Here is a 22,686-nt window from a genome sequence, read left to right on the forward strand (position 1 = left end):
TTTGTGACAGAACAGTATCTTTTATTTCATAAAACAATATGATTATTTATTTATTACAGGCAGAAAACTCTAATAAAAATTGTGCGATTCATTCCAGAGGTTTAAATTTGAAACTGTTTTGTTGGTGGTTTATGTATTATTATGATTATGTTTGATTCCATTTGCAGTTATTTCTCCTGTGAAAGAAAAAGTGTCACCTGTTGCGGAGAAAGTCAGGTGGCCACCTGCTCAGGCTGTAGAGACTACACCAGTGCAAGAGTTAACACCTGTTCCTGAGGCTAGGGTGAATAGTGTCAGTCAACAGATCAACAGTATCAGTCAGCCAGTGAACAAAGTGAGTGATGTTTACACTAGGATTCAAACTCCTTTTTGTTCTAGATGTTGAAGTATTGGAGCATGCAGTTATCCAGAATGTGTTTACACTTTCAAGTAATATATTATTTAAGTAATTCTGTTAGTTTTTAAATAGTTCTATAGCTTCCTGTGATATGTTTTGCACATTTCAAGATCAATATTTCTGTAGAATATTTAAACTTGTAAGATGCATGAAATAGGAACAAGAGAAATTTTTTACAGGCTGTGAGATTATTGAAGAAACCAAATATGGATGCCGGTGGGTTAAGTGGATATCTCTAATGGTTCCTGTTATCTGTCCAGGGGTATTTTACAATATGGGGAAAAAGCAGTGACTTAGGTGAAGAGTATTTAAAAGAAATCAAGGCTTTTGAAAACCAGTGATTAATTTTCATGCTGGATTTTGGCTGCATTATTTTAACAATCATCGTTTGTTAAGAATTATTTTACAGTAACGTTTGTTAAATTAATTGTAGCAGTAGAAGCAATTGACGTGTCTAGATACTTCTCACTTAAGCATCAACAATTGGCTTTTGCTGTGTTACAGGTTATAGAATCACAGCCCTCTATAGTAGAGGAACTGCCTGCCACACCACAAGAAAACAATGTTCCAGAACAACAAAACAATGGTCATGTTCCACAGAACAGTGTTCCAGTCAATGGCAATGAGGAGGCTGAAGCAAACGGTAGGGTTATTTTTATCATATAGTAAGTTCGATACTTATTATGTTCTAAATAGTTTTAGTGCATTGTGATTGTAAAAAAGAATGACTAGGTTTAACACGCTTAAAAAGTACATGATGGAAAAATGTTCATAACAATAGCAATCAGCTACATTAAAATTTATCTGAGTTTTGTTTTGTGCTAAGTATTGTAATCAGGTGTCATTTAGCTACGTCACCTAGCGAATAAAAGCACAATAATATTTAAATTATGATTTTAATTATATAGGTTTGTAATAAATAATAGCATCTAACCCGCGTCGTCCCCCACAATTACTATGCAACATTCTGTGTATTTGTTTGCATAGCTCCCAAGATTTCAGTAACAATTGAACTATTTTAGATCAATATAGAGGAACTCCAAAGTTGAAGTTCATAGTTTTATTAGTGAAAGCACTTATGATGTAATATGATAGTGTCCTATGATATTTTAAAAATGGAACTAGTTTTATATCGTGCAACAGGTATTCATTTTGCAGTGTTCATGATTAAGAGGGCCAGAAGCTAAGCAAAAGTATGAGTAATTCTTATTTCAGATTCTGCACTTCTAATTCAGATTAATTATACTTTCAACGCAAAATAGGATTTTGCTATAATTGCCTAAATGTTGATTTAATATGTGATAATCACATTCTTTTGACATGTTCATAACCAGTCAGTTAATGTATTTCTGTCACATTAATTCGGTGGTCACCTAGCACCATTTGGTGAACTTTAGTGATGTTTTCGTCTGTAGGTTAAGCGAATCACATTATTACCACAATTATCAAATTAAAAGTAATATGAATCCATCTTGGTGTTTAGATATCGAGAGAGCACAGCCTTATGTGGATGATTTGTACATGAACAACGGAGCCGCCATGGAAGACTATGAGGACTTGGACCTAAGAGCTCAAGCGTTATATGATTATCAAGCAGGTAGGTTATTTTTTGATGTTACATCTGGTCTGATCTACTTTCTTTAATGAGGAGAGATCTAATAGTATTGTGTGTTTTAAACGCGGTTCTTAAGGAAATCCTTAAATCTCTTAATACACACATCCAAAAAAGGAAGCTTGTTTTGGACTTCTACTTCCATTGTGAGGCGGATGGAAGGAGAAATACTATTAATGTGATTCAAAAACTCATTCAATTCAATTCAGTGTCTTCATGAGGAAAAATAACAAAGGTATCATCCAAATACCTCCACCAAATCTTCAGTTTGAACTGAGCTGAAGTCGAAGCTTTTTGCTCAAATTCCTCCATAGGAGACAGTGGAGAACCCATCGCCATCCCCTCATCTTGATGGTAAATTTGACCCTCTAACTCAAAATAATTGTATTGAGTGCATAGTTCTAACAGTTCTAATTACTGGCACGGGAAGTTTAGTTCTTTCCTTTAATGTTTGGTCTTCTTTGAGACGTGATTCAATGTGTCACAACGCTCAGGTATGATTTGTTTATTATAGCCTAGTTTGTAATTATGTGTTAGGTTGGTTATTTACCTGAAGAAGAGATCAGATTGCAAATCTTGAAACGTAGTGTTACTGATTTTTGTTGTTTCACTGAACGATGGCAAATGTCCGGAAAAATCCTGTTTCATTCACAATCCTTCAATTGTCAAAAATAAACTTCAAACAAAGAGTTAATCTCCTTGTCGTAAAAATTCACAAATTTGCCTATATAGTGTCGGTTAAAAATATGGATACACTCTGATTAGTTTTTGATGAATAAAGATGGAGGGATGGAACTCAGGACATCTTTCTAGGAAATAGAAGTGAACTTTTTAGTTACTGTTACAAACTTTGTCCATTTCCCCAAAATGGGATTTGGGGGGCTCAATATTTTTAAATTTAAAGACCCATTAAATGACACCTCATTTGAAATGTCTTCTCAAAAGAAGAAGAACAGTGGAATCTAGAACTTTATATCTCAACCCAGTACAATTGAAATTATGTAATTAAAAATTATTTGAAGCAAAACATGAACATCCCCCCATTCAGAAGGTAAATAAATTTCAAATTGTCAGTTAGAAATATTACATATTTATATACATTTTGTATGAAATCCTAATATCGCGTTTTCCAACAATGGATCGATAAAGTTAGACTCATGTGAACTAAACTAAATATTTTCCAGATAGGTCTACTCTTAGTTCAGTGCACTGACAATAAACAAATTATTTACAAGATTAAAAAATGAATATGTGTTAAATTTAGCACACATTATATGGATAACATATTCTATGCAATCCTCTTTCGCACTTCTTGTGATGTGTTCTAGATTTTTTCATCATGCCACCATTTTGTAGGCTTTTTTGCTGCAAACAGCACAACACCTTTCCTTATTTCCAGGCAGTTTGAAAATCCTTTCCCCTTTTTTTAATTGTATTTTATTTTTGCCCATTGTGACCTACATTTGTTTTCCTTGCAATCGAAAGTAGGCTTACTTCTTCAATGACAGATATCATATACTGAATTTTATTAATATATTGTCAGGCCTAACTATTAGTCTCTTTTACCATTAGCTTCAACAAAGCCATGCTAAAAATAGATTGAAATAGGCTATAAGCCTAGAGTCTGGTGGAGGATAGTGCTTGGGTCCAGGTAGTTAAAAGTACATAAATTTTCACTATTCTGGAGCAAGTAGGACATATCATCCCGTTTTTCAGTTTCATTCCAGTCATTATACTCTTCAACAGGAATATCTGGAACATGATCATTGCCAACCCTTACACCCCTAGGCCTACCTCAAGCTTTCCCTCTACCTCCCTTGCTAGGCCTACCTCATGACCTATTTCTAACACTATTTTGGTCGGTCTCAACGAACTCTCATCACTATCACTGCATGGAATGAAATGAATACGCCTACCAGATGTTAATGATTAGGGTTGATTTGATTTGATAAATTTCCATGATGGATCTTCATCAGAATCATCAACAAACGAGCCATCCCTGAGGAAAGAACCTCATCCTCACTCTCATCTAACTCACTTGTTAGAAGTTTATCAAGTTCAATGATAATCGAAACGAACACTCATTGCTCCTCACGTAAATCAAATGAAACACAGTGTAAATAACGCTATTTACAATGTAAATACATCTTAGCATCTGTTTGTTTGTTTACTCCTGAGAAGCAGCGTCTAGCGTGTTGTCTGACCATAGAGGAAGCAGACGCACGACATTGCATGTATACAGACATAGAATAAACAAACGAAAAGTCAACTACTATTTACAAAACTGGTATATTTTGTTACTTTGGTTATATATTTAGACTTCTTTGCGAAAATTCGATCGAAATGTGTTGTTGAGTAAATGAAAACCATTTATTACGAACCTTTGATGTATAGGAAGTTCACCATATTCTCCACTATTGCCAAATTCTGATATATCGGAAGTTGGTCTCCAAACGGTTAATTATAAGCAGCAAATTTGGTAAATTAAACAAATATATACAAAAATTAATGTGTGTTATGTTTTAAACTTTTAAATGTTAGGTAATGTTAAGTACGCAAAATAAGAAATGTACCATTATAACCAAAACAAAATATATTTAAAATGCATTTTCAGTGTTATTTCACATTTTTATAATGTTAAAAGCTTGCATGGTATCATCTTCATTTTCTAAACCAAATTTTTAAACTGTTATTTTTTACACAAACTTAAGGATTGGAAAGAATGCTGTTATCTTTTTTTATTGGCAAATATACTTAAAACTGTGAAGCAATAATTAAGTACAACAACCTGCATTAGGATAAAATCTCAGTAATATGTAACAAGTATTTTGGTACATTTATGAAACATTTCTAACATGGGAGTCTGGTAGAACATTTGTGTAATGGTGTCAAATAACGAATAACCACATCAGTATTTTAGGATAAACTGTGTTTAAAACAGTATTTCCAATGCATTAAATTCAGCAATCTGGAGTAAAATTTAGATAGTAACTTTGTCTTTGATAACTGCATTGCTACTGATCAAAACACAGGTCTAAAATATAAATTGTAAACAAAATTTGTTGCCTCTTTAACAAACTTCAACTGAAAGTGTCAACAGCTGTTTAGTGTCACTTGAATTTGGATTATGAATCATAAATATTACCATTTTTTCTTGCGCCTAAAATATTGAAGTTAAATGTTTAGGTCTTTCTCTTCATATAAACCATCCTCAGATTTCAAGGAATAAAAAAAGAACAATTAGCCAAATTCATCTAGCCGTTTTCAAGATTAGCACTTAGCAACACATGTAGCTATTCATTTTTATTTATAACATATATATATATATATATATATATATATATATATATATAAATATAAAATAAACCACAAAAATAAGATAAGTGAAACCACATTATTTGGAAGTATTTCAAATATTTTAGTACAAATATGTTGGTTGGTCAGTGGAACTTTTTATTCCTTGAGCTTGTGTACAGGAACAAATTATTTTCTTATTGGTTAAAGATTATTTTTTTATATAAAATTTAGTTTTACATATAAAACTTGTGTGAAGCATACAAGGATAAATGTTTTTCTTGGCTTATTACATAAAAAAACTAAATATTTTAAACAATTATTTTTTCTTTTTTCTTATGGAACAAAAAATATTATTCTTGATAGTAATATTATTTACTTTTAAATTAAAAATTTTAAAAAATAGCACATCTTTCAGCCATTCTGTTCTCTGACAATAAAATTGTTATATAATAAATCAATACATTTTAACATATGTTTTGTAATATTCATCTTAAAGCATGTTGATATGTAGAAAGTTTGTAAAAGTTCTTTGGTTAGTTAGAGTGTTGGTTATTGATCAGACCAACAACAACAATTAATTGACTACTATCACATATGTGAATAAAAGATTCATAGCTCTTGATTAATTGTGTTTACTTCTCTCGATTTCTGCACTGCATTCGGTATTATTATGTGATTTTCATTGTATTAAAAAAAAACAGAAATAAAAACACATACTCTAAAAGTTCTGTAACAAATAAATCCTACTTCACTAGAAGTAGTGTGTTATCTTTATTTGATCGTATACTATGCAGAATATGTACCTATTATTTAGTACAACAGTCTTAAAGAAAGATAACTTTGGTTGCAGCGGATGACACAGAAATCTCGTTCGACCCTGGAGACATCATCACGAGGATCGACCAGATAGATGCTGGCTGGTGGCAAGGGATGGCTCCTGATGGCAGCTATGGTCTCTTCCCTGCCAACTACGTGCAACTGTTAGACTGAGGTATGCTTATAACTACAGTTTCATGAGTTCAGATGTCCCCCCCCCCCCATATGCGGTTATAATAAGTAAATAAATGTATTTGTAAATAAACTCATATTTGTTGCTGTTCTTCAGAAATCTAAATAGGCTGACTCGAGTTTCAGTACCAAAAACTGAGATGGCATTAGCAGTACCAACCTGACCTTTAACTCTTCTTATTGCCTTTGTTGGATATTTTACTTAACCCTTTTAATGCCAACGATCGATATAGCGATCGTCAATGGCACTGCGAAAATTGCCGACGATCGTTATAAAGATCGTTCGTTTAAACTTACTTTACAGGCATTTAATGTACATCAAATCTCACAAAACGTATTATAGCAGTGTCTAGAGGTTACATGGAACATAAGTAAACCTCATTTTATCCTTTTTGGATTTTACTCTATGTATTATAATCTATGAAAATATAGTTGTTTACTTTTGTTGTTTGGGTCACTTCAGTGAGACTGACAGCTCAGTGTGTTGAGGTTATTGTAGATGATTTATTGTTTTATAAAGATATTATGTATAAAACTTTTTCTTTTTATTGGTGTTTATATTGGTTTCGAAGATGAGTAAGAGGAGTAGATCACCAGTTAGTGAAAATACATTAGTAAATAGTTTGTTAGGAAGTGGAATTGAAGTCTTGAATGACTCAGACTATATTGATGGTTTTGTGAACAATCTTTCTGATTCTGAAAATGAATCAAGTACATCTGAGGATTCTGTGGGTCTAGGGGAAGAATATAATGACGATTCGGACGCTGACCCAGACTATATAGGCCTAGAATCAGAAGACTCATCTGACGAAGGAGATGACAACCATAGCTTACATATCAGACGTAAACGTAGACTTGATGTACAAGACCATGTTTCTGTAAATGAAGTTATCGAAGATGTAATATCTAATTTTACAGATGTACTAATTAATAATGTAGGCCTAAACAACGTTCAAAATCAAAATATACTAAATCAAAATATCCCCAAATCAAAATATACCTGGCTCTGACTGGAACGTAGTTGAGGAAAATAATGACACCCACTCCCAAACCACATTTGCATTTGATGAACTACCTGGACCAAAACATTGTCCTCCACATGATTTCACCACCGATTTCATATTTCAATTTATTTTTTTACGGTAAATTTGATCAATTCTTTTGTGCTTAGAACTAATCAATATGCCCGAGAATACATTGCATCCCATGCCCAAACACTATCACCTTCATCTAGAGCTCAACAATGGAAACCGGTAACTATGCATGAAAATGAAAGCTTTTATAGCTACTATATTAAATATGGGAATAATTCAAAAGCCTACAATTGATAGCTATTGGTCGCTAACTGGCTCACTTAGCACACCTTGGTTTGGAAAAAATGTTCAGCCGGAACAGGTTTCAGTGTCTCCTACAGTTTTTCCACATTGCAGATAACAGATTGTTAGCGAAACCAGGACATCCTGAAATATGATCCTTGTGGTAGGTTTGCCCCTTTGTTAGAACATTGCCAATAGGATTTTCAGAACTCACTACACCCCTCATCGGGAGATTTCTGTAGACGAAAGTCTAATAGGAACAAAGAGAGCCACTCGCAAATATTGCATATACTTGCCTAACAAGCACCACCATCGCTGGGGGCATAAAGATGTGGATGTTATGCGACTCGGTGACAAAGTATTGTTTGGCCTTCTTCTGCTATAGGGGTAGTAAAAAATAAAGATAAAGAAACTGGCCTTGCTTTCAATGTTGTTCGGAAACTTTTAGAAACTGGACAGTATTTAAAAAAGGGTTATCACGTTTTTTATGGACAATTTTTTTTACCAGCTTTCCTTTGGCTAAATTTTTATTTGAAAACCTTACGTACATGACATGCACTTTAACGGAGCAATCGAAAAGGGATACCTCATCAGTTCAAAGAAAAGTTTGATGTTGGAAAAAAGTTATACATGAGACAAGAAAATATGTTGATGTTAGGTTACCGTGAGAAGGCTTTCCCAAAAAAATCCAGTTTTGCTACTTTCTACTAAAGAACCAGCACAGTTCAAACAAGTTAGAAGACAAAAAAGGCAACGAGAACAATCCTAAAATAAAGCCTCAAATGATAAACTCATACAACATGTATATATGGGCGGCATAGACGGATCCGACCCAAATGTTGTACTGTTATTTAGACGAACGTCGGACCGTCAAATATTGGAAGAAGAATATTTATTCTCTAGAATTTTATTTATTTATTTTCTTATTATTATTATCAATTTATTTTCTAGAATGGTACTGAATGCCTACATAATTTACAATGAAAATAGTTCAGGGAAAATATTGACAAGATTTCAATTTACATCTTCAATAATTGAAGATCTTTCCAGTGAGTGGCTTAGGCAGAAGTCCTCAACCTCATCGACCCAACCCGGATATGGGAGGGGGTGAGAATCTTGGAGCTAATCCCCCCTTTGGCCTAGAATCTCTTCCTGGGATCTTGCTAAGAAACTTGTTGTGTTTTGCAGCAAGCAAAGTACCAGTACTGGAGGAAGAAGAAAGAGAACAAAAAAACTGTTTGTAAAGCATGTAAGAAAGGTGTCCATCCGACATGCTTTGGTGACCACAGGTGTTAGAACATTACACACGGAAAATTGTATATAGTTCTTGTAAATATACATCACAATAGTATACACTACATAGTAATAAGTTATAAATTTTCTGTTTTTGAGTTTTCATTGTGTTTTTATTGGACTTAGAACAATGTATGATCTCAAAACCAATAGGACTATACGCGTTAGAATAAAGTGATTTTTCAAGATATGTATATATCTGGAAAATATAAAATAACTTCTGTATTTATTGAGGTAAGTACTTGAAATTTTGTGTGTGTACTAACAATTAACTGTGTTTATTATGTAAAATATTGAAATTATTGTTGGTATTAATTTTAAGCTATCTTATTATAGAACAAACTAAAAATTTATAAAAAATATTTTTTTTAATGATATTTTGTTATTTTTATTTTTTTATCATTTTTGAAAAGTTTTAAACAACTATTTTTTTCAATAATGGAACTAAATACAAACAAAACAAGACCATTTCCATGACCCTATGACAATAAATTACAAACATATGAATTTTTATACAAAACTCTGCATTTTCTACAAAATAGGCTTGGCATTTGTCGCATGTCAATCTGATATTGGCTTGGCATATTTTTCTACACAAGAAAAATTTATGCTGGCATTAAAAGGGTTAAAAGATCATACAGTATTGATGACAACCAAATGTTTTTTAAATCAGTCAATCCTTAGTAGTATTTACTAGGCCGATGGTCGAGCGATCGAAGCCTTTGAATCAGAGTTAGAGATAGTGCTGGTTCAAATCCTGTCTTTGACCGTTTCACTTTTAAACAGTACCATCAATCTTGTATTGTATTGACTCTCCTTGTTATTCTACTTGATAAGATCCTCGTACAGGCCAGTGGCTTATGAAGACAGGCGCAACAAGACATAAAAGGAGATTGGCCTCTTCTTAAAAAAAGATTCATAAGATAACAGAAATAATGCCCCTCATTAAACATTGTTGTTAAAGCTTTAAAAAAAAAAAGCATTAACAGTTATAACTTCTTAAACTAAGAATTCAATTTCAAAGTATAACACAATTGTGTTTTTTGCATTCAGAAATGATATTTAACTTCTTTTATAGAAATTTGACTCACAGTATCTTATTGTGTCAGCTAATTAAATTCTGTGAGATAATTGTTACCTTGTTTCAGCAACAAAACTGACTGCCATGGGATATCAAATATTGCTTGGTCTGGAACCACTTAGATTGGTGCAATACTTACAACAGACTGCAACCTGAGCTAGTCTAATCTTCAATCTCTGCTCCGCTCTGCGCGCTCAACCTGACCCTTGTTACATCACAGTTTCCATCCTTGGTGTTCTATAACATTAGAAATGTAAATTTTATAAGTTCTTTTTATAATTATGGTTTTATTTTTATTATATTATTTAATATTTTCCTGACCTTATAGTTATACGAACAAAAAACTAAATTTAGTAGGACATTCACATGTGTAAAGTGTAGTAAAATATTTCCTTTGATCTTGACCTCCCTCTAAACTTCAATTATATATATATCTTTTATTAGTTTTATCCAGACCAGTATTATTTTTCAAACTTCAAGCAGCGTCAAACAGAAATATCAGTGTCTGATCAAAGCATTGAACTAATAAACATGGATATTAATACTTCTTTTAAGTAAAGTTTTGTACTTAGTTTTTTTTTTACTTATTTCAACCATACCTATAATATTGTAACTAATTGTAACTTTACGATAGGAATAGATAATTTATTTCACATGGAATTATGACTATTCATGTTTGTTTCTTTTAATATATATATATATATATATATATATATATATATATATATATATATATATATATATATTATGCTTTATTTTTATATTTATTTTTTATCTGAATCACAATAAAACTTGTTTTCTTATTTTTTATATATACTAGATTATTTAATCAAAAATAAGCATTAATTTTAAGTCAAAATTGTATTTTAGAATTATAATTATTACTAAAGCTATTATTGTGTGCAACTTTCTAGTCAGTACAATGCTTCATAATGGTGCATAATAAAACTTGTTCATTTTTCAAATGATTTTATATTTTTTAATGTAATGCAATTATTTTTGGGAGTTGGCTTAGTATTGTACTAGATTTTGTAGTATCAGAACTCTTTAATAATTAATGATGGGTTCTTTCTGCAAATTAAGTGCACTCATCGTTTTGTGCATCATATGATGTTCTTCAAAACAATAACAGACAGATTTGTGTTATGTACTATAAACTTAATTTAAAACACAAGCTTTTATTTTAAAGTGATACATACGGATGAATTAAATAAAAATGCATATGTAGGTTTTATTCTTAAATGGACCAATAAGCACAATAAAAATCACATAATACATATTATTTTTAACTAGTAAAATAAGTTTTTATTGATTTGCTACTTAATTTGAAGTTGATGTTACTCTGTAAGAGTTAGGATGGGGAGCAAACCATTTTGAAATGGAATTTTATTGGGTTTTCAGTTTTTTATATTTTTCGGGTAGCTTGATTTCCTCTTTAAAAGTATATATAATACAGTATGGTTAAAGTTACCTTAATTTTGAAAAATAATCATTTGAAGAGTCTGAAATCAGCCTTGACCATCTGGATTGCAGCAGTTGCAAGATTGAGCTTCCCATGTAAATAGTGTTCATAGTCTATATCATAAAGTCTACAAATTTGTGTTGAACTATTTATTACAGTGACATTAAATAGTAGCTAATTAAAAAAATAAAAGGAATTTATTACCAACGGACAAATCCAAATCTTTTATGGTGCCTAGCCATCAGGAAAAATGTTACAATAGAATTTAATGCTATGAAATATGCAGTATGGGCAGAATATTTTCATTTAGGTTCATCTGAAGAAAACCTGAACATGAGTTGTGCTCTAAAGCCAACTATACTTGGTATAAGTATCAAAATTCAATAATAGAGGGAACTGAATACAAAAATTCAGAGGATACACATCTTCCTCCTGCAGTACTACCAGAAATAAAACCCATCTTCCTGGACCAATCCAGTCATACTTGCAGTGTGCTCATGGTGGTACACAGAATATTAGCGAATCGCTAAATAACATTAACAGAATTCCAAAAAAGTATTTGTTAGACTAGGTACCCTACATTTAGATGTATAAGATGCAATAGGAGGCTACAATAAAGGAAATATTACAAAGTGCCTGATTTTCCAGTGGGTCTGCCTGCTGGGGAAAACTGTGTGCCCACAATGACAATGTTTGACCTTTGAAGAATAACAAAAAAGCAGATAAGGGATAATACATGAACTTAACAAGTCTGTCAAGGCAGCTAACAAGAAAGATAGAAGGGAGTTTGAAGAAAATGAAGATCCAGACCGGCCCAGGATACTACTAATTGGCAATTTTTACCGTTTTCTTAAATTTATATTTTTTCACACTTAAATACACTTTTGCCAGGAGCCATTTGACTTAGAGAACTGAAATTTGGCACACTTCTAGAACTCCCCCTTTTACACAATTGGACATGTACAAATTTTCATATGCTTCACTTTGAATTTGTGTTAATTTTTTACACATGCCTTAAGTTTTTTTTAATCTCATTTAAGCCTCAGCGTTAGCTATGCCAGATTTGTAGTGCACTGGGTTTTTATTAAAGTACAAAGTACATGATTAAGACCTCCCCGGGATTTGAACCCATGATCTCTCGGTTAGAGAGCCAAGACTATAACCATTAGTCTATAGAGGAGGGGTAATATTTTTTTTTAACATCTCATAACGTAAAATGTCATAACAAATTTTTAGAGCAAACTATTACAAATTCTACATGTCCAGTTGTGTAAGAGTTAGTTTTATAAGTGTACCAAAGTCCAGCTGTTCCTGAGAAAAGTGTACCGTGGTTAACATGTACAAGTATTGAGTTAAAATAAAAGTGGTCTGCTCCCTTTAATGAATTTATCAGTAAAACCATTCAGAGTGTATTTAAAATCAATGTCCATACTTCAGGGACATATTTCATATATCAAAATTGTGTTAGAAACATAACGGTTTTATGTCTGCCTGTCTTTTTATAAATTAAATATGCTGCTTGTCAATTTTTTAATATACATTCTTTGGTTGATAATGATGATCCTGCTCTGAAGGAAATAAATACTGGTATGAGTCCCTCCCTCTCCCTGTAATCTTCAAAACAACAACAGCTGGCTAATAAAACTTGGTAGGCGTACATCACACTATATGTTGCGTAACAGGCTTCACTGAAGTTGCATTCCAAATTTCATGTCTATATCTCATTTTATCCTCGGAATGTCCTGCGGACAGATAGACAGGAATTATTTCATAATGCTGTAAATACTTCAAATCATAATAAGTATGATTACAGAAAATTTATACGTTTGTGAAAAATTGTGTTAGCCTACTCAGTGATAGACTTCGATGACGCTCAGCCAAATTCCATGGTTTGACACACATCATAGAACCCACTCTTGTCTATGTAGAAAAGAAGTTTCATGCAAAATTTAAATATTACAGGTGAAATCTTTGTCAATTTATCTAGCTATAAGGCTTCACATTCACGTTTTTTCATTGAGTTATATTTCATATTGGTGTCTAAATAATAAAAGTTTGGATAGGTAGAAGGCGTAATACAACGCACAAGTGCACTGAAATCAAATCTTTTCATTGATTTTCCACTAAATTATTTTTTCTTTTTACTGTATGGAGAATGTAGGAGTATGCCACACTATGTGTCGCATAACAGGATTCACTGACGCTGTGTGCAAAATTTGAATTCCATAGCTCATTTCCTTCTCTAGATGTCTTGCGGATAGATAGACAGTCATTCAGCGAATAAAATTTTACATCTCCTTGGACGACATAAGAGAACATGTGCCAGTCTACTAAGTGATAGGTTTAAATGACGCTCAGCCAAATTCCATGGTTGTAGTTAGGTTTCATAGCAGAGTATTTAAAATAAAGTTTCATGCTAAATCTAAAGTCTATAGATGAAATCTATCTCGAGATATCTAGGTATCTTCACATATCACATTTTTGTTTGTTGGGTTTATATTTGTACCAGTGTCTAATAATAAAAATTCTGGTGAGCTAGGCAGGGTACTACAACACAAGAGTGCGCTGACATCAAATCTAGTCACCGACATGTAACATTAACTTTCCACTCTATTATTTCTTAATTTCATTCTATGAATAAAAATTTCACACAATAAATTCTCATATAATTGATTGTACTCAGTTTTTTTTACAAATTTATTATTCTACATTTTATTGTTGCCATCATGGTTACCCATAAGACTAATTAGTGTTGCCTGTATAAAAATGTAGGCTTCTTGCAAAATTTCAAGTCTATAGTTCAGTTTGTTTTCGAGATATCGTGCGGAGAGACAGACAGACAGACAGACATAAAATGTTTCCAACTTGATTGATAAGCTACATGTGTTAATATGTAACATGTTACAATCTCACATGATTGTACTCAGTTTGTTTACAAATTTATTTATTCTGCTAGTTTCTTGTTGCCGTAATGGTTATGTGAGTTAATTTGTTTTCAAGATATTGTGCGGACAGACAGACAAATGAAATTTTTTCAGCTCCTCAAGTGATAGACTTTGCTATCGCTGACACTAAGCCAATAAGGAACCTGTTCAAGACTGCTATCGCTAACACTAAGCCAGTAAGGAACCTGTTCAAGACTTTGCTATCGCTGACACTAAGCCAGTAAGGAACCTGTTCAAGACTTTGCTATCGCTAACACTAAGCCAATAAGGAACCTGTTCAAGACTTTGCTCTCGCTGACACTAAGCCAGTAAGGAACCTGTTCATGACTTTGCTATCGCTCACACTAAGCCAATAAGGAACCTGTTCAAGACTTTGCTATCGCTGACACTAAGCCAATAAGGAACCTGTTCAAGACTTTGCTATCACTGATACTAAGCCAATAAGGAACCTGTTCAAGACTTTGCTATCGCTGACACTAAGCCAATAAGGAACCTGTTCAAGACTTTGCTATCGCTGACACTAAGCCAGTAAGGATCCTGTTCAAGACTTTGCTATCGCTGACACTAAGGCAATAAGGAACCTTATCAAGACTTTGCTATCACTAACACTAAGCCAATAAGGATCCTGTTCACTGTTGCTGCTATCATGTAACAAATACAATTATTAGTCAAAGTTTCATGGCGAGACAGTAGTACTGCTTTTACTGGTGGTTAAATTTCGTCATAATATGCAAATGGGTCAAAGTAAGTTGAGATATTTTTTGTATAAAAATATAAACATTATATTATTACAACACACAATTATGATCACAAAGAAAAGTTTAAAATCTAGTCTTAATATATTTAAATGTGTAAGTGCAGCATGAAATCACAACCAACCATACCTTATTTACCTTAAAAAACTCATTTAAATTATTGCCAAATGTTAAGATCATTTAAAAAAATCACAATGCTAATTTTTATTTTGGATTCCTTGGCATTACCTTTACAAGTAAAAAATATTAAAATGTGTTCTATATATTTTTGAAATTTGTATATGTAATGAAAAAATTAGAATTTGGGTGTAAACAGCATTGCAGGATAATGCACAAAGAAACACTACATGACAGGTTATACTAGAGAAGTTTCTGCATAATTAGTATACACAAATGAGTTTGGTAAAAATGTGCAAAATATTTGCATTTAAAAATGTGGAATTTTTATGGTAGCCTATAAAGGAAAAACGGAAATATTGTACTTATAAAACCTTATTAATTTAGAGTAAAATAATTAGAGTTGTATGATCAAATTGTTATAATATACAAAGCACAAAATACACACAAAATATTGCACATAAAATACATTCAAACTATGTTGTTCAAAAATTAAAAAATCAGATTGATTGTGGTTTAGTTATTTTGAATGAAGCAGTCCATCATTAATATCCATGTTCTCATCATTTTTACTTAGTTTACAGAGAATTGGATTTTCATCCTCTTTACTGTCCTCAGTATCAAAATCGAGCGCACTTCTGAATGAAGTGTTCATAATATTACTTACAAATTCACCAAAATTTGAATCATCTGGATTATAACAAACAAATATACAAAGTCAGTAAAAATAACTAAAACACCATTAGAATAACAACAGTCTCCTTCAAAAACTGTGAAAACTTTTATTTATTAAAACACACACACACACAATGTAGCAGCTGTATAACACGAACACATCTATCTATAAGGTGCGTAAGCCATATGTGAAAAATGGTGACTGTTGCTTTCTAGGCAACTGTCGATCGTTACACCTATCACTGGAAGGGTTAAATATACAAATGAATTATTTCAGTTGCTTATTGATTCGATTTTGATAATACCTAATAGTTTTGCACCTTAATCTGAAAATTTGTCTATTTATGAATTATTTTAGGTAGATATTGTATACAAAACCAGACTAATGGTAGCACTTAAGGGAAATCTCTACATAACTTCACCAAACATAATCTCCAGATCCCAAAACTGTCTACTGTTTCAAAATTTATGTTTATCTTTGTTCTATATAAAACTTTGTACAAACAATGATTTTATGAATAAATATCTTAGCTAAGTTCTTTGACAAGCTTGGTACACCATTTTGTTCTAATATAGCTGTCATTTGACAAAATTCACAACTCTATTATTTGTGAACATACTAGAGAATATAGTATTCTTGAATAGTTCTAACTTTTCATAAACGTTTTCTAACTAACCATTTTTTTGTATTGACATACATTTGACATACAATTAATTGGTTGAAACCAGTTTGTAAGATATTGATTACATGTAAATCCCATAAGAAATAAATTGTTATTACTTCAGCTGCCACAAAATCTACCTATTTGTTCAGAATGAGCCAGAAGAACTATTTGTGTCTTTTTTAATGTTATTTAGCTTTGTATATATTTATTAATAGTCTCCATTTAAATATGTAGAGTTTTATTTCAATTTTTTGTCTATTTTATCACTTCAAAATTAAAATATTATTACCAAACTTTGGCATTGTATTTTTCAATAAAATTAAGCTTTTTATTGTGTATGAAATCAAGTAGATCAAAATGTGTTATAGGAAATACAATTTTAGGACAATTTTTGAAAGTATGAACATGAGAGGAACCCAATCCTGAAATTTGGGTATTGATGTCAGATACATCTTGTCTCTGTAATGTTGTATATTGTACTTGTTACTTAACAATAATGTGAAAAAATAGCCAAAACAAAAGATTTTGTTTTAATATTACTTAATACAGACTTATTATCTTATTAAATTATTGTATGAAATCTGCTTTATTTTAATTTTAAAATACATAACACGTTTTCTGCGGCAAAAGCCATCAATAATTATTTGAGATGTGATAAAATATGAACTTACAACTTCCATTAAATTTATTTTGATTCGATAGGTTATAAAATAATCATATTGGATAATGTTATGTTCTTAAGGACAGGTACCTAAAAACCTGTCACATCTCATGAACTGAGATATAAAATGTATTTCCAAACAGCCCGTGTGTTTTCCACTAGTCCTGGATTCTCAGGAGTTTCTTAATCCCCATATCCAGTAGAAGAGCAATAAAAGTTTTTAGCTCATTTACTGTTAAGCCTTTCCATTTTGTAATTGGGAATTTTTGAAGAGGCCATGTGAGAAAAGTATAGTAAATGCAGTATGGTTTATAAACCGTACGATATTTTCTAAAAAAATAACTTCCAAAAGTAAATTGAAAAATTCTATTAGCTTACCCTTATCAGGGACATCAACCATAAGCCTTGCTCTCGTCTGTTATCAAGTTGCCTCAGTCCATTGGCGGCCATTCAGGCGGGGGTCTTCATTGTCGCTGGATAATTCAAACTCGCCCTCATCAGTAGAGAACATATCCTCAAACTCATCATCAGATAATATTCCCACTAAACTACTCAGTCCCAGACGATTATTACTTTTTGTTGTATAATCAAAGTAATGTAACACCACACACGCAGAGAAAAAGAAATAAAATCGAAATGCAAATAAGAGATAACTCTACTATCATCACACAGTGGACAGTCGCCCGCAACGAACGTGTTTAATAGTATTGTCAATATATAAACTAATGTTTTAAATTAGTTTTACTATTTCTTTTAAGATATTTGTATTTTTCCTTAAACAAAATACTAAACATTTGTATTGGTGAACCACTTTTTTGTTCATATTATAAAATTTGCCTTATGCTTATTAAGCTTAATTCCATAGACTAATAATTTGAAGTTTTATATAACCAGTGACTGCTTTGATTTAAGCATTTTTCAGAATCATCATGTGGTTTCATAACAATATTTTCCAACAAAAAGTTTATAAATTTGTTCATTAATATTTAATGTTCAAATAAAATATTTTTAACAGGCTTTAAAATGCTGTAATATAGTAATCAAAGTATTGTTGAAATGTGATGGTATAATTTTGATTTAGTAATCAATAGTTGTAAATAGTTTGAATAAAATAATATAGATTTCTTATTATAGTAATAAAACTATTGTTAGTATTTGTATGTAATCGACTAACAAAGATTGCAGTATCAAAATATGTGTAACATTTTTATTTCCGTTGGACATTATTTTTATACAGTATTTATAATTATATTTTTGACATATTTAGTGTTTTACTGTTTTTAGTAAAATACAATTTTATTCGTTTTGATGTTTGTTTATTGTGTTCAGCTTTCAATTTTTTAGTGGAAAGCTTTAAATATGTTAAGTTTTTTTGTTACTAGTATTATTTGTCATTGTTGATATGTAGAAAAATATGATATATTTTTTAGTGGATTTGATTGAAATTACTTAGTTTTTTTTTAACTACATAAGATGACGAAACATTTCAAAATAAGCGTAATTAGTCTTATAATAGCTGTATTTTTAAAATTTGACAAAAGGGAATCTCATAACTTAAAAACTATCAATACATATACAAAATTTGATTGGGATATATTGATTAAGGATAGATAGAGCATGTTAAAAATCTGTATTCAACTATTGTATTATAATGAACATTAAGGTTTTAAAAAGTAAGGTTAGTACAAACGTTGATGACAACTTTAAGAGTCCACTGACATTTTACTTTGAGGAAAATGTTTGTGGTAACATCAAGAGTTATTACATTTGTCAACATATTTTAACAAATAAAAACTATTTTTATTTAACAATAACTTTGCAAAAGACTTGTATATTTTGTATGTGGCAGTTTTGTTCTTTGTGGCAGCTATCATATCAATAAGGTTTATTTTCTTAGAAAGAAACAATTTCAGAAAACTTTATATTTTTGTTAAATAATAACATATCATGTAAAACATTGCATGTCCTTTAATGTTATATGTTTTAGTGAGGATTAAATAATTTTTCTTGAAAGGTATGTCCTTTATACACTATACATCCAAAATAAATCATATATAATTAAAGTTAAGTGTTTTTACTCCAACTCCTTTATGAACAAAAATGCTAACACTTCATTGCTCAAGCACTTTTTCCCAGTTTTCACTTGTAGCTTCGGCATTACAGCTTGTTTTCCTCAGTCTTCAAATTGAAATTATTCTTTGAGTAAGACCCATTTAGAAGTTAATAAATCCAAGCTGATCATGTAATTGTAGATTTAAATAATTTGGATAAATAGTTTGAGGACTTCAACAGATTACTTTAACCAGGAGATAAATAGATATGCGATCCTAGATTCCGTAATGAGTTAAATAGTTAGCAGAGCAAATTCTTTAATTTTTGTTTTAATACCTTCACTGCAGCTCTATACCAGGGGTATAACTAAGGGGGGGGGATAGAATCATTCAAAAGTCCTAAAAAAATGTTAAAAAAGTATGTATAGCAACGTTCCTACTGGTTTGAAATACATCAGTTAACTGTTCTCTTAGAATTAGGCCTATTTAATTTATTTATAATATGATCAGGAGCAGATTAAAGGTGCATTTGGAGAAGGGGCTTGACATATAAGGAGAGCTGGAGATCCACCCCTGGACAAATTTTGAAATGTAGGTGCATAAGTAGAGGGCTTTCAAGAATTTAAACTTAAATTTCAGAAAACTTTTTTGTTATTTTAATATGTGTTCAAATATTTACTAATAAATTAAAAGTATTAAATTATTTACTCTTTCCTCATTAAATAGTTACTTAACAAATAGGCCGAGGTTATAATATAAGATCAATTAAACCAAATACCAGAAGAATGTTTTTCAACACAACATAAAGTAATATTTTTATATTCTGTCTTTATGATTGAAGCAATTTTTGAGTAGAAGAAAGTATCAAATAAACACCATCAGTGCTCGTATTCCCATTTAAAACAAGTCTTGTGAATGAAGATGCCTCAAAAGAGCCTTATATCAATAAGATGTTAGTATTCAAGGAAACAGAAAGCAAGGATTTGTGTGTTTTGGGGTTGGTGTATCAAGGTGTGACTGTATAATTTTAAAATGTTGAAAGAACAAATTCAAATTTTAAAATCCTTTCCAATGATAAGACATTATATAGTACTTTGAAAAATAAATAAATAACTTTAAAGGTATTAACATAACCATTTGGTAGATGATTTCTTGTTTTTGCAGACTGAGAAGGCAAGAAAGGCTACAATTGAAAATACCCTTACTCAACCTTTATTATTAGACTAAATTTATATTTTTTAATTAGTTCCAAAAGTATTCTCTTAATTTGTTAGTGTATTACCTGTATTTCTGATCATATGTTACTTTTCTTGGCATGGTAAATGGCAGGTCCAAAGAATGCACATACGATTAACAGGCAAAATAGGAATGTCAAGGTCGTATCACGTTGTTATCAAACAACTTTTTAATCTACCTATTTATTCCAGGATTTATTTTTTTCTGTTTGAAAGTTAACTTAAGGGCATGACTTTGAGGCTAGAAGCTTGTACTCACCATTCTGATAACTATAGTGTGTGGATTTCAGTTATCAAGTTAAGTAGGTCTTTGGATTAAACCTCCTAAGACAACTCCTAAACAATTATTATGCAGCAAGGGCGGATCCAGAGGGGGGGCGCGAGGGGCGCGCGCCCCCCCCCTCGGTAGTCACAAATTCAAATTTTTGTTTTGTTTATAAAAGATTTAAGCTTAAAGTAATACTATATTGTTCGTTAGTAAAGGGTGCTTTCATCGGCCACACTATTCGTAATTGGTACTGTCGGGTGTTTCAAACATACATTTTGTACTTAAGATTGTAGATTTAATTCGTGTATGAGTAGAGGGGAGGTGGTAACAGTGCGTATGATCACCGGAAGGGGTGGGGGAGCGGTGCGTGCGCATGAGTCGTCCTAGTCCGCCCGCCCCAACGATAGGCCTACACCACACCGCCTACTACGGCCACTCAGTTGATTCAGTGCGTACGTTTCGTGAATATCGTGAAGTACCCGTTCGCTTTGTGTTTATAATAGCTTTTTGAGTGTTAACAGATTTTTGTGCAATATGGATCGTTATCTTGTTTAAAAGACCAAAGTCAGGCAGTGAAGTTCCTTCTTCAAATGTTGAGGTTTCCACCCAGCATGAGGTTACAGACGTGCCGCTGCCACCACAATCGGCGCCATCATCCTCCAATTCACAAGTTAGTATCTCCGAAAACATGTGCTCTTTCGACATCGGGTCTCACATTAACTACATCTCTAAGATGAGTGACCATACTAAGTATAGTATTTTTACTAATCATTGGAAGCCTAAAAAGGACTTTAAGTTTCCTACATCCTCTCATGTAAAACGAGGACGGGAAGAACAAAGAAAAGCTAATATTGGCCATTTTGAAAAGTATCCATGGTTAGTTTTTTCAGAAGCTAAGCAAAGGGCTATTTTGTAAATTTTGTGCAGTACTATGCCATCAAAAGTTAGTTGGAGGACAGCATACAGTTTCTTTAAAGAAAATTAGTTACTGAACCTCTACAGAAATAATGCTAAACTCTCAGGCAAGGACGGAGATTTAGAAAGTCACGCAGCGACACAATATCACAAAGATGCTGAAAATTGACGCCAAACATTTTATATTCTGTTTTTGAAAACCCTGAGGGAGAAATTCTTAATTTGTTAAACGAAAATAGGAAGGCCCAAACCATGCAGAATCGTGCAAGGCTTGTGCCAATAATTAAAAACTATTTTGTTGCATGGTAGGCAGAACATACCCCTTAGAGGTCATAGGGATGATGGCAGTTTGATTGAAGTTGGAGAAATGATCCAGTACAAAATGACGGCAATTTCAGGGCACTTTTGCGATTTAGAATAGATAGCGGGGATGTTCAGCTTGAAGATCATTTGAAGTCTGCAGGAGCAAACGCCACTTAACATCAGCAAGACAACAGCTAACTGCCTTATAAAATGTTGTTCTGATGAAATTTTGGAAGTGATAACTCAACGAGTAATCAGAAGCTAAATATTATAGCATAATATTTGACGAATCAACAGATGCGTCTCATACTTCCTCAGCTAAGCCTTAGTTTACGTTACCTGTATAACAATGCTATAAGAGAAGACTTTGTAGGTTTTGTTGATCTCCACGGTACGGGTACGAACTATTCTGATCAAGAAGTTGAACCTGTTATCACGGGGGAGGTTTTAGGACAGTCTGTGCTGAAAATTCATGCAACAGCTTGGTTTGAACATGAATAACTGTGTAGGGATCGGTTGTGATGGATGCTCTGTCAATATGTCTGACATGCGAGGAGCAGTGACAGAAATTAAAAAAATTGCCATAAACAGCACCTTATGTGGCTGCAGTAATCATGCATTGAATTTGGC

At 32.1% G+C, this 22,686-nt stretch overlaps 1 protein-coding gene across 1 annotated transcript in view; it reads left to right on the top strand.

The window, feature by feature from the left end:
* LOC124359430 (drebrin-like protein) overlaps window positions 1-10,576 on the top strand; it is a 29,850-nt gene extending 19,274 nt beyond the window's left edge. Inside the window, exons 8-12 of the mRNA XM_046812168.1 lie at window positions 168-334; window positions 902-1,040; window positions 1,881-1,994; window positions 6,157-6,297; window positions 10,072-10,576. Of these exons, the coding sequence (XP_046668124.1) occupies window positions 168-334; window positions 902-1,040; window positions 1,881-1,994; window positions 6,157-6,296 (560 nt within the window). The 3' untranslated portion in view covers window position 6,297; window positions 10,072-10,576. The remainder of the gene's footprint in view (window positions 1-167; window positions 335-901; window positions 1,041-1,880; window positions 1,995-6,156; window positions 6,298-10,071) is intronic.
* Window positions 10,577-22,686: the final 12,110 nt, after the last annotated feature.

The sequence above is a fragment of the Homalodisca vitripennis genome, chromosome 4, assembly GCF_021130785.1.
Source record: "Homalodisca vitripennis isolate AUS2020 chromosome 4, UT_GWSS_2.1, whole genome shotgun sequence".
NCBI classification, from domain to species: Eukaryota; Metazoa; Arthropoda; class Insecta; order Hemiptera; family Cicadellidae; genus Homalodisca; species Homalodisca vitripennis.